The sequence below is a fragment of the Humulus lupulus genome, chromosome 2, assembly GCF_963169125.1.
Source record: "Humulus lupulus chromosome 2, drHumLupu1.1, whole genome shotgun sequence".
Classification (NCBI taxonomy): Eukaryota; Viridiplantae; Streptophyta; class Magnoliopsida; order Rosales; family Cannabaceae; genus Humulus; species Humulus lupulus.
The window spans coordinates 150,132,579-150,144,781 of NC_084794.1; the positions used below are offsets into that span (position 1 = coordinate 150,132,579).

The 12,203-nt window shown below is 38.7% G+C and overlaps 1 protein-coding gene across 1 annotated transcript; it reads left to right on the forward strand.

Annotated features, from left to right (window-relative positions):
- Window positions 1–1,373: 1,373 nt before the first annotated feature.
- LOC133814842 (uncharacterized) lies at window positions 1,374–11,914 on the forward strand. Its single transcript, XM_062247752.1, has 5 exons — window positions 1,374–1,469; window positions 1,746–1,818; window positions 9,218–9,321; window positions 9,445–10,438; window positions 10,536–11,914. Exons 1-5 carry the CDS (start codon window positions 1,374–1,376, stop codon window positions 11,912–11,914), a joined length of 2,646 nt encoding a protein of 881 aa, XP_062103736.1.
- Window positions 11,915–12,203: the final 289 nt, after the last annotated feature.

Here is a 12,203-nt window from a genome sequence, read left to right on the forward strand (position 1 = left end):
TTTGCAATCTGATAGATATGATATGTTGATTATCTGGATGATAAATTGTTAGTTTGTCGATTGTTATCATTGAATAGGTAAATGTTAAGAATTGTTGAGTTCTTGATTATGTGTTGTGGAATATCTGGTTTTTGATATTGATCATGCTATGTTATTATGTTTTCTTGCTGGGCCTCGTCTCACGGGTGCTACGTGGTGCAGGTAAAGGCAAGGGCACGCAGATTCAACCATGAGTTGGAGAGCTCTGGGGGCGAGGTATACATTGTCAGCTGCTCGGCCACCACAGTCGAGGGATTGTACAGGGACGGGAACCTAAAATGCGTATTTTGCCATTAGAGTGGCCTGAGTTGTTTATAACTTCTCATATTTTGTAAAATATGTCATCCAAACCCTGTTTAGAGAGTCTATGTATTAAACTTTCATTTTTAACGAAAATAACTTATTTATAACCAAAATATTTTATTCCTAATCAGTTGGAGACTTTATATTCACAGTTTGTTGAAATGGCTTGATTAGCAAGTCTTTCACTATTTCAAACACACAGTGTAACGGTCTTGGTTACCCAAGGCGTTACAACTTGGTATCAGAGTCGTCTAGGTTTTTGGGTTCCTAAAGACTAGCTGGACATGTACACTCGCCGCTAAAGACAAGCTTGACTCAAGGGTTTGTAATGGAATACATGAAATTGTATGCTTAAGTGCTTGAAAAAATATGAGTGTATTAATTGGTATGATTAATAGGGAACATGAGATACTGATAGGGCCTGGCCCTTGACTGTTGTGTGATGATATTAAGGCATGGGTGATTAGCATTGCTCTTGCATGTGGATGAATACATGGATAATGATGGTATATGGATTGCAGGTTATTATATGTTTAAATTGAACTTATATGCTATACCTATTTATCGGTATGGAAGGCAGAGTAGGTATGAATGCATCTAGTGATAAAGAAATTTGATAATTTATGCATAATATTGTTATTTTGTATGCTTTATGTGTGTTTGATTATTATGGTTATTTGGATCTGCCCTTGGGATGGTTTTGGGTATAAACGTCAGGGCTGAGGGATGTAGTTGGTGAAGACAGATTAATTCAGATTGTATGTGCTGAGAATGGTTAATTGGATCCAGTTTTGGTTTTAGTAAGGGTAGAAGATGATAGTTGGGGTTGGAATCCTCCACCTGCCCCTGAGATTCGCAGCAGATGTTTGCTGATATATGAGTCAAGCTGTGAGGTCTGATAGAAGGGATTAGATGGATGAAAAATCAGGTTATTGAGAGGGAACAGATAAGAATCATTGTATGGAAGGCCTTGGAAGTATTATCCTCTAGTTTTGTGGAAGGTTTGGGTTTGTTCAGGAATCAGTTAGTGAATGGGTGTGGCTAATCCCATTCTTGGTAATATGAGAAGGACAAATTGGGACAGAGTAGCCGTATTAGGCATTTGTGGCAGAAGGATGTCGAAAGTGGTAAGATAGCGATAGTATATGTCAACGAGTTTGGTGGATTGATCAATCCACTTTGGATTATGGTACAAATGGATGTAGTCGGAGATGATAAGTCATTTGTGAGTTAAACTCTGAGATGGTTATCTATGCTTGGGCAGTAGAGAGAGGGCCTCATTATCTAAGACGTAAGGAATACAGGTGATGATATTTTTGTTCGCGGAAATTTAGTAAGAGTGGCTACTCAGTGATCGGAAAAATGAGAACCTTTGGTGGTTTTATGGCTCCTGGTTTTGACAGAAAGGGGGTTCAGTTTACAAGTTGCCCATCAAGACAGGGAAGACTGGGATATTTTATTCATTTAGAGCCCAAGGTTAGTTCCTCGGAAGTGACCAGTGGATTGGATATCTTTTGCTCTGGTTAGAAAAAAGAACTGAAAGAGCTTGGTGCTGTGTGTCTCTTAGGAAAGATTCAGATATGGGTATTTGTTGAGGAAAGCTAATGTGTTACATAAGGGACAACCCTAGACTGTCATGGACATCTCTTGAAGTATATTGATTAGACTGAATGGAAATTAAATTGGTCAGTAAGGATGCAGCTGAGTATGCTAGGAGCTTTTGGGTACAGTTCAAAACTTGGGTATGGAAGGATTTGGTATCAGGGACGCTATGAAGAATGATATTAGTTTGGCTTAAGGAATTATTGGATCACCTGAAGAAGTATGTGACTTATAAGTGAATTGGACAGAACATTGTATCATGGGACTCGTGGATATTGCCTACTAGGGATGAAGAGTTTAAATGCCCCGTTACAAGACAAGACGATGTCTTCAGGAGTTGATCATCGATCTTGTTATTACCATATAAGGATCAAGGAAAGAGACATCTCAGGAATTATTACTTGTACCGAGTGGGGTGTGATGCATTAATAGTAAGGGTTCCTAATCGTTTTATACTTCAACGACATGGGTAAGTCCGACAAGCAGAGAATAGAGAAATGACATGGATGGGTTGCATTTAGGTTCACTAGCGACGAGTTGCACTACTCCCCAGTTAGAAGTAGAACGTGAGCGACTACTATACTGATGATATCACGACTAAAGCAACATGGTCAAAGGTAAGGTTTAAGAAGGTATTAACTTCGTTACTCAAGGGTACTCAAGGTTATAATACATGAATGGAATAGATCAGGTATGAAGGAAGTTGATCGGAAGCATGTTAAGACTGGTGAACATATCATCTATTACTTGAAGTATCTTCGAAGACAATTACAACGTAAGGATTTTGAATATGAAGAGTTGGTCAAGTATGGGAACAGTGAAGGGTTGTATGAAAGGAGCAGTAACTCTTGAGTTTAAAAGGGGGAAACCCTTGCAGGTTTTAGCATTTGTACCTAGAGTGGGAGATCTACTGCAGGGGGATGGTTAGAACCTTAGCTAGTGTGATGGACACTACTTGAGTTATACCAGTGGGACAAAGACAAGCTGGATTAGTTTGTGAGTTTCCGGATAAGTTTCCAAGGAGTTCGTCTGCATAAAGAGATGGAATGGTGATTAGATTGGTGTCAGGGATGGAATCAGATCTAAGACATTGTATTGAACAGTTTTAACAAAGCTGTGAGAATTAAAGTCTCAATTATTGAGTAGGATGATGTTCTTCAAGGTGGATCTTTGATCTGGTTATTACCAGCTAGAGATCAAGGACAGTTAGGGATCTTTGATCTGGTTATTACCAACTGGAGATCAGGGAAAAGGACAGGTAGGAGATTGCTATTATATTAGATAAGGGCACTGAGGATGCTGAGTCATGTGTTGAGGATTTGGTCAATGCCAAATTGTTTTTGTGAAATGGGTGAATAGAGTATTCAAAGATTATCTTAATTAGATTTGTGATTGTCTTGATCGATGGTATAGTGCTGTATTCTGGTTGGGACTTTGCCAAGGTTAAGGAATGCCTTAGGAGTAGGAGTTTCCTTAGGCAGGCATGGTGGTACATGTATTTCGAGTTGAGTTCTACGTCTTTTTACAGGTTAGAATCAATTGGTGAGTTGCTATGACACTTCAAAGACAGGAGGAAGTGATGGTCTATGCATGATGTTGGTTAGAGGATCCGACTTGAACTAGAGTGGAGTTTCTAGTGAAAGCCAGTTGATACTTGGAATTATTATCTCATAAAGGATCAAAGAAAGACAGTTAAGTAAACCCCAGATGGGAAGAATTGAAGGTAAGGTGTTAGCTGGATTTTACAGTGTCAGGTATAAGTTTATTAAAATACAAGGATCAGATCTGAAATCTGATGGACCACAGAATTACATGGAAATTTTTTATGAATCTTATACTACTCTCTTGGACTTTTCATCCAGACATCAGGAAAAAGGTGCCAGAATTTGAAGGTTTTATAGTTATAGTTTGGCATGGAGAGAGAGACATAATGGAATATAGGACGAAGCTCTTAACCTGTTAGCTGGTCAGGACAAGGTATCAGAAACCGGTAAGGCTATTGCAGCCTTTGAGTATGTTATAATGGGAATAAGGAAATGTCGCGATGGGTATCGCAGAGAGGCTGCCAAGACGGTTGGGTCATTATGGACCAGCATCTCGGGAGAACTTGCTTTTATTAATAAGGACAAGTTATATAGCTAATCAGTATTCAGAACTCTAAGCGAGATGGATGGTAAGCCTTCATGGAATTCAGGGTTTATTTCATCGAATGAGGACTTTGTTTTACTCTCATGTCTTAGGAGGATTAAGGAAGACGATGAATAGATAATTGGAATCTGGTGATTTTATTATTTTCAGATTGACGGTAAATCAGAGAGAAAAGGAGTTATCCAATTATTGGAAGAGCACTTGATGAGATGGAGTATAATAAGAAATGTATATCATCCATTCGTTGGAATGAGATAAGTGAGATGTTGTATTTGGATCCTGAGATAGTTCAGGGAATCATTGAGATTATTAAAAGGTTAGAGCTTGGAGGCTCACTTTTCAAAGTAAATGGAAAAGTTTTACTGAATTGGAAAACAGGAATATGGAGTTCCAAGTAGAAGATTGTATCCTCCTTAGGATATCACCAAGGATAAAGGGGTGAAGAGCTAGTTGGACCCCAGAGTATTAAGAGTGTTTGGATCCGGGAAAGGATCAATGAGGTTGTTTTTAAGTTGATAATAGTTTTGGCACTGTTAGCTGTGCGCGGTGTATTTTGTACTCCATGTTGAGGACATGGGTTGGAGAAACTCATGTGTTGATTTATGGGAATCTATAGTTGAAGATTGAGTTATTCCATGTGGAATGACCAGTTCAGTTAAGAAGTAGAAAGAATATGGTTTTGAGGAATATGATTGTACCTTGAATTAAGGTAACGTTCTAGAAATAGTATGGTCAAGGAATGACCTGGGTAACTGGAATCAGTTGTGCGAAATTTATATTCCGGGCAGTACAGATAAAATTTTGAGGATGAAATTTCTGTAAGGAGGGGATAGTTGTAACGACCCAAATTTCCTAATAAGGTTTAGGACCTTGATTAGGAGGCTGGGAGGGAAATAATTGATTTATTGTGCTATTATATGATTATATGCATGATTATGTGGGTCATATTATTATATGATGATAAAGGCATGCATGGGGATATATACTCTGTTGTGAGGGTATTTTGGTAATTTGGCTCGTTGAGAGCGTAATTGCATATTTGTGTGTATATTGGTAGGCTAATGTTTAGACCACATTATTATGTAGATATGTTTGTAGCTTGTGACTCGAGGCGATCCTAACAAGCCGTTTATCGGGAAAGTCACAACGGAGATTTAAACCTGGCTTGGGGTGAGCCTGGAGATGTATCTGAGAATTTGGAGAATATATCGGAAATTATCTGATAATAAGGAAAAATAGTTGGTGAATAATTAAATGATGGGAACTAAGTGGTAAATATTTAGGACACTTGAGGAATTAGTGGGAATTGGGAGGAATGACTAAAGTGCCCTTAGGATGTTTAAAAGCTTGGTTTAATTGGGAGGGCAATATGGTCATTTGACTATAAGGGATAAGTAACATCTTCCTATATTCCTTAGTGGAATTGTTAGAAAGTGTGAGAAGCTGAAGGAAAGGGAAAGAAGGAAAGAAAGAGGAAAAAACAAGCACTTTTCTTCTCCATTCGGTTTGTTCTCTTCCTCATCATTTCCTGTGAGTTTTGGAGCTGGGATTTTAGAGAAAGTTCGGACTGCAGTTTGGGGCTAGAGACCTTGGTGAAGCTAAGGAGTTATCAGGGATTGGTTACTCAATTGAGGTAAGGTTTAAAGGGTTCTGTTGAGTTTTCTGAATTTTGCTAGAATAGATTTCTAACTTGAGGCTTTGGATGGAACTTAAGGGAATTGAGCTTTGGGGATTGAGGAGCTAAGGACTGGAGTGATATTAGAGACAACCTAAGCTGGGCTCTCCATAAAAGGTAAGGAATTCTGGGTTTTGTCATCTTGAATTGCTTGGTAGTTGCCGGTTTTTAGATGAGTTCTTGAGTTTTTGAGTTCAATGTTTGTCTTCTTAGCTTGATGATCCATGTGGCTAAGTTTTGGGTTGTTGGGCTATTTGGGATGAGATATAAGTGACGGTGGACTCAATTTGGTGTGTAGTTGAGGTTTGGAAGGGGTCCAAGGGGTTTTGGTTCGAGGAAAATCGAAGAAGGGAAAAACAGAGTGTTGTTGGTCTGTGACTAGCGCTAGCTTTTGGGCAATACAGCGCTAGGCTTGGGCTTTTTGGGCACTTTTGGTTCTTTTTGTAGCGCTACCCTGTTTCCATAAAGGGGTTTTTGAGTTATTCCTTAGGGTTTTTGTCCAGGGGCTCGGGGTTTGATTCTACCACCCTGTTTGGTAGAATTAGGGCTTCCCAGGGATTTGAGATTGGTCCCGAGGATAGATTTCGGAATAGAAGTTTGGTGATGATTCTGATCTATGGCTGTGACTAGGTTCGCGCTAAGGTTCAGACGGGATCGTGTTTGAGGATCAAATTGAACGATCTAGCAAAATATAAAGGTAAGAAAACTGCACCCGATTATGTGGTTAGGTTGGGACAAAGTGTTCCCTATATTTGTATGCATTATTATGTGATTTTGAAGGGACAAAGAGCTCCCTATATCTGTATGATGTCATAGATTGTATTATGCCATGGGACATAAGATAAACGACCTAAGGGTGTCGTAAATAATATTTGCGCACATGGCGCGGCTCAGACACTGGTAGCCGAGGACAGCTTATTAATCACTGAGCTTGGTTAAGCTAGCCAGAGTCAATGTGTATTACACTGGGGGCAGCCTAAGTGAGCCAAAGACAATGGGTTAAATAGAGGGAGTAGCCTAAGGGTGCCGACCCTAAATGTTGTGTAATGATTGAGATAAACTGCTGATTTGTCATATGATTTGCAATCTGATAGATATGATATGTTGATTATCTGGATGATAAATTGTTAGTTTGTCGATTGTTATCATTGAATAGGTAAATGTTAAGAATTGCTGAATTCTTGATTATGTGTTGTGGAATATCTGGTTATTGATATCGGTCATGCTATGTTATTATGTTTTCTTGATGGGCCTCGGCTCATGGGTGCTACGTGGTGCAGGTAAAGGCAAGGGCATGCAGATTCAACCATGAGTTGGAGAGCTCTGGGGGCGAGGTATACATTTTCAGCTACTCGGCCACCACGGTCGAGGGACTGTACAGGGACGGGAACCTAAAATGCGTATTTTTCCATTAATGTGGCCTGAGTTGTTTATAACTTCTCATATTTTGTAAAATATGTCATCCAAACCCTGTTTAGAGAGTCTCTGTATTAAACTTTCATTTTTAACGAAAATAACTTATTTATAACCAAAATATTTTATTCCTAATCAGTTGGAGACTTTATATTCACAGTTTGTTCAAATGGCTTGATTAGCAAGTCTTGCACTATTTCAAACACACGATGTAACGGTCTTGGTTACCCAGGGCATTACAGCGGTCCACATCAACTCAAGAGCTAGAGAGGTTCTTTGAATTTCCTAAGCACTGTGGCGCGTATTCAGTGAATTGAAGGCCTTGGCTCTCTGTTTTTGGGTGTGTCGCAGTGCTAGGCCGATTTCACGAAGCCTGTCATTTTTTTTCATTTTTAGGGCTTAGGCCCAGGGGCTTGGGGAGACGATTGCACCACTCTGTTTGGTGGAATTGGAGGTCCCAATAGCATAGGATTGTTTCTGGGGGTTCGTTTATAAAATCAATTTATAACGAGGATGTTATTTATGGGTTGTGACTAGGTTACCTCTAGGACTCGGGAGAGGATCGTTCCTGGGAGTTGTGCTTGCTTGTTTACGCTTGGACCAAAGGTAAGAAAACTGCACCTGGTTACAATTAGGGTTTGGGCCCCTGGGAATGACCATGTCTATAATTATGCATGTGATTACTTGATTAGGTATGCTTGAATACATTATATCTGATTGCTTGTTAAGTAAACTGTATTTCTGATTAGACCTAATTTGGAAGCTCAGCCTAAGAGCCGAGGTCAATAATAAAAGTGTAGAATGCAGGTCGTTTGGCTAGGGCCACCTGGGAGTGCAACATGCACATGTCTCACATGTATGCCACCTAAATAAATAGAAGTGCGGTCTGCACTTGTGTGACTCAATGGTTATTTAAATTGGACTATGTTTTTGCTTGAGTAAGGTTAATATTACTAAGATGTTTTTTTATACTTTGTTGCTTATTTGAATTTTTTTATTTAAGTTTTCTTGCTGAGTCTTGGCTCACGTGTGCTATGTGGTGCAGGGAAAGGATATGGAAAATGGTACCACCTATGACTTGGAGAGCTTTAGGGGGGGCGTGTACATATGTTGCTACTCGACTGCCATGGTCGAGGATTCAAAGAAGGACTAAAGTCAAACCCTAATTTTGCCACTTAGGTCGACTTGTGTTGTAACTACCCTTTGGAGTTGTAAATGACTTTTAAAATAATTATTTTGGGGATCCCATGAGCAAACTTAAACTTTTTAATGAAATTAACTATTCCTATGCTAAAAAAATTTAAACCCTAATCCGTTAATTACTATTAGTTACACGTTCATGTCCAAATGACTTGATTAGCATGTCTAGCACTATTTAAAATACACACTGTAATGGTCTTGGCTATCCAGGGTGTTACACTTCCTTCTTATTCTCACTACTTCATCCTTTGGGAACGTTCTTGTAACACCTGCTCCATGTCTTTACATCAAATCATTTGCCACGTAAGGTTCATGTCACCATCTACCAATTCTAGCAGTAATTCATCCTCAAAGTTCACCTAAATCGTACCAGAAACAACTCTTACCTATCCAATTACATATCTTATAATTGAATATCTAGATTATTGTTTGACTAAGTAACATAAATATCATAAAATTACATGTTCATTTATGAGAGTATGTTCTTGTATGAGTACAAGATGATTAAAATCATAAAGAATGAATAAAATAGTCAACAATATATTAAAGTAAGGAATCTTTAATAAATGGTTCCTAGTATGCTTTGCTAAGCATTATTTGAATGCATGATAAGTATTAGGTCATATATTTTTAATTCTCTTAAGCTTAAATATTGTTATTTTGAGTGTTTTTAATTGTTTTAATTTTATTTTTGGTGATTTGTGATTTTTAGGCTACAAGGAATTTTTAAGAGTTAAAATACCCATTTATTATCATTAAAAATAGATTGAGTTTTAATTAATATTTTCATGAATTTATTTGATTGATTTTTAATTTGGAAATATTTATGTTTATCAGACCATTGTTCTTGTATTATTAAATCTGAGGCTGTTGTTAACCAAGGTCTTACGCCATTCAGATTTTTTAACCTGTGGACTGAGCATGACAGGTTTCCAGCTGTGGTGCTTCAGAACTAGAGAAGGCCTTGTAAGGGAAAGGGGTTGGGGAAAATAGTTCAGAAACTGGGTAGACTTCAACAAGTCTTACGTCATTTTAATAAGTGTACTGTGGGTGATGTTGTTCAGAACTACACTAATGCTAAGGAAAAGTTCCAAGATGCTAATTTGACTCTCCAAAGGGACCCGCACTCAACAGAGTTACAAAACAAGGAGAGGATTGCGGGGGAGTTATTTGCTAAGCATGCTAAAACTTATGACAGCTTTCTTAGACAGAAAAGTAAAGTGAATTGGCTTCGCCATGGTGATGACAATACATCATATTTTCATGCGTGCCTAAAACAACGAAGGGCCTCTAATCGGATAACTTCTTTTATCAATGATTCTGGTCAGTTGGTAGAGAGGTTTAAGGATGTGGTAGACCATTTTGTGAGCCACTTTCAAAAGATAATGGGGAGTCTGAGTAGTGCTACAATGCCCATTCAGGATTCTTGTTTCAGCTTGGGTCATAGACTAACCGTAGACCAGCAAATTGGTCTAATAAAGCAATTTACTAGGAAGGAGGTGGAAGATGCTTTGTTTAGTATTAATGCAATTAAAAGTCCGGGTCCAGATGGGTATGGCTCGGGTTTCTTTAAAGCCATGTGGAAGGATTTGGGTGCGGAAGTTTCAGTGGCAATTCTAGATTTCTTTGAGAAGGGTATTCTGCCGAAAGAGCTAAATATGGCAACCATTACTTTGATTCCTAAGGTTGATACCCCTACCAAAGCAGTAGATTTTCGTCACATAGCTTGTTGCAATACCATTTACAAATGCATATCTAAGATGCCTTGTGGTAGATTGTCGACAGTCCTCCCTAGTCTTATTAGCCAAAATCAAGGAGCATTCGTGCAAAAGAGGTTGTTAGCGCATAATATTATGATTCTTCAGGATATTATCAAAGGTTATAATAGGAAAAATATCTCTCCTAGATGTGTTCTGAAGATAGACCTGAGTAAAGCATATGACATGCTTGATTGGAAATTTTTAGAAACTATTCTCTCTACCCTTTGTTATCCGAAAAGGTTCATCAATTGGGTGATGACTTGTTTAAGGGATCCTACTTATTTGATTTTACTGAATGGTAAGATTCTAGGGGGTTTTAAAGGTAAAAAGGGATTGAGACAAGGAGACCCTATCTCTCCATTATTGCTTGTCCTAGTGATGGAATTTCTCACTAGGCTTAGCAGCCCTTAAAAAGGAGTTCCGGTTTCACCCAAAGTGTAAAAATCTGAAGCTTATTAACTTGTGTTTTGCGGATGACCTGGTCATTTTTTGCAAGGGTGAGAATAAGTCAGTTATTAAGGACTGTTTCAATGCATTTAGCTCGGCTTCTGGTCTATCAGCCAACATGGAAAAGTCACAGGTGTACTTTGGGGGCTTGGCTGACAGTGAGATGAAAAAGCTGCTGCATAAAATTCAGTTTAATGAGGGGTGCTTCCCTCTCAGATATCTGGGAGTGCCTATTCGCACCACTAAATGGAAGGCAGGAGATTGCGCTTTGATTATTAAAAAGATTCAACTGAAACTTCACAATTGGTCAAGTCGTCACCTATCATTTGCAGGAAGGGCCCAGCTGATTAATTCTGTTCTTCTTAGCATTAGGACGTTCTGGATGAGCATCTTCATTCTTCCCAAGAGTGTTCTAATGGAAATAGACCAGCTTTGTAGAAACTTTCTTTGGGGGCGTAAAGACAATAGTAGCAATCGATGCAAAATGCATTTTACATTGTGGGATCAAGTTTGCCAGCCTAAATGCATGGGGGGTCTTGGTTTTAAGCATGGGGTTACTTGGAACATAGTTCTTCTTGCTAAATTTGTGTGGGCTGTTTCTTCTAAGCAAGACATATTGTGGGTGAAATGGATTGACTCCATTTACCTTAAGGGGCAGGATTTTTGGAGCCATAAAGTCCAGCAGGATGCGAGTTGGTATTGGAAGAAGATAGCTAATATGAGAGATATTTTTTCTTCTCAGAGTTTGGACGAAGCAATCAGAAACAATAAGATTAGTGTGCGAGTTCTCTATAACAGGTTGCTGAATACTAGAAAGGTTTATTTTGCTAATGTGGTTTGGTGTTCCCTAGCAGTGCCTAAACATAGATTTATCTTTTGGCAAGCTGCTCTTGGTCACCTGCTCACTAGAGACAAGTTACAGATGTGCCATTTGCATTTAACTTCTGCTATGTGTCCGGTTTGTGAAGAGTTTCAGGAGTCCCATTCACATTTGTTTTTTGCTTGTTCTTTCTCTCATCAACTGAGAACCAGATTGGAGAGCTGGCTGGGAAAAGATGCTTGGCTGAGTAGGTATGATGACTGGCATTCGTGGATGATGGGCAAGCCTAAGGGTCTATTGCAAAGATTTGCTGCTGCATCATTGGCAGCTGTTGTTTATCTGATATGGAGAAATAGGAACAAGTGTTTGTTTGAGTTAAGCTCTTGGTCTATTGACTACGTTATTCAACAGATTAGATGTTATGTAAAGGTTAGGCTTACTAGGATTCCTAAGATAAAAATCAATCATTGGGATATAGCTGTGTTTGATTACCTGATGCATTTGTAATGTTGTTGGCTAGCCGGTCTGGCTTGGTCTGATGTATTGGTGTGTTGATTGTTTTTCTAATATACTCCACTTTTCATCAAAAAAAAAAATTTATGTTTAATTTGATTTATTTTGGTTTATATGAAAGTGTGGTACTTTTGTAGAGAAATGAGATAAATTGTCAAAAGAATATAAAGAAGCCCAAAGTTTGTGTAACGCCCCGCATTTCGGGCACCTACTAGTAACCAATTTGAGCCGGTGAAAACTTATATGAATATTATATTGATTAATAATACAGGATTGAGAAGCC

Coding starts and splice junctions, on each gene's coding strand:
- LOC133814842 (XM_062247752.1), top strand. CDS start 1,374: ATGGGTGTGGCTAATCCCATTCTTGGTAATATGAGAAGGACAAATTGG. Junction 1,819..9,217: donor TTATTCATTTAGAGCCCAAG/GTTAGTTCCTCG, acceptor TATGTTTATCAG/ACCATTGTTCTTGTATTATT. Junction 9,322..9,444: donor ATGACAGGTTTCCAGCTGTG/GTGCTTCAGAAC, acceptor GATGTTGTTCAG/AACTACACTAATGCTAAGGA.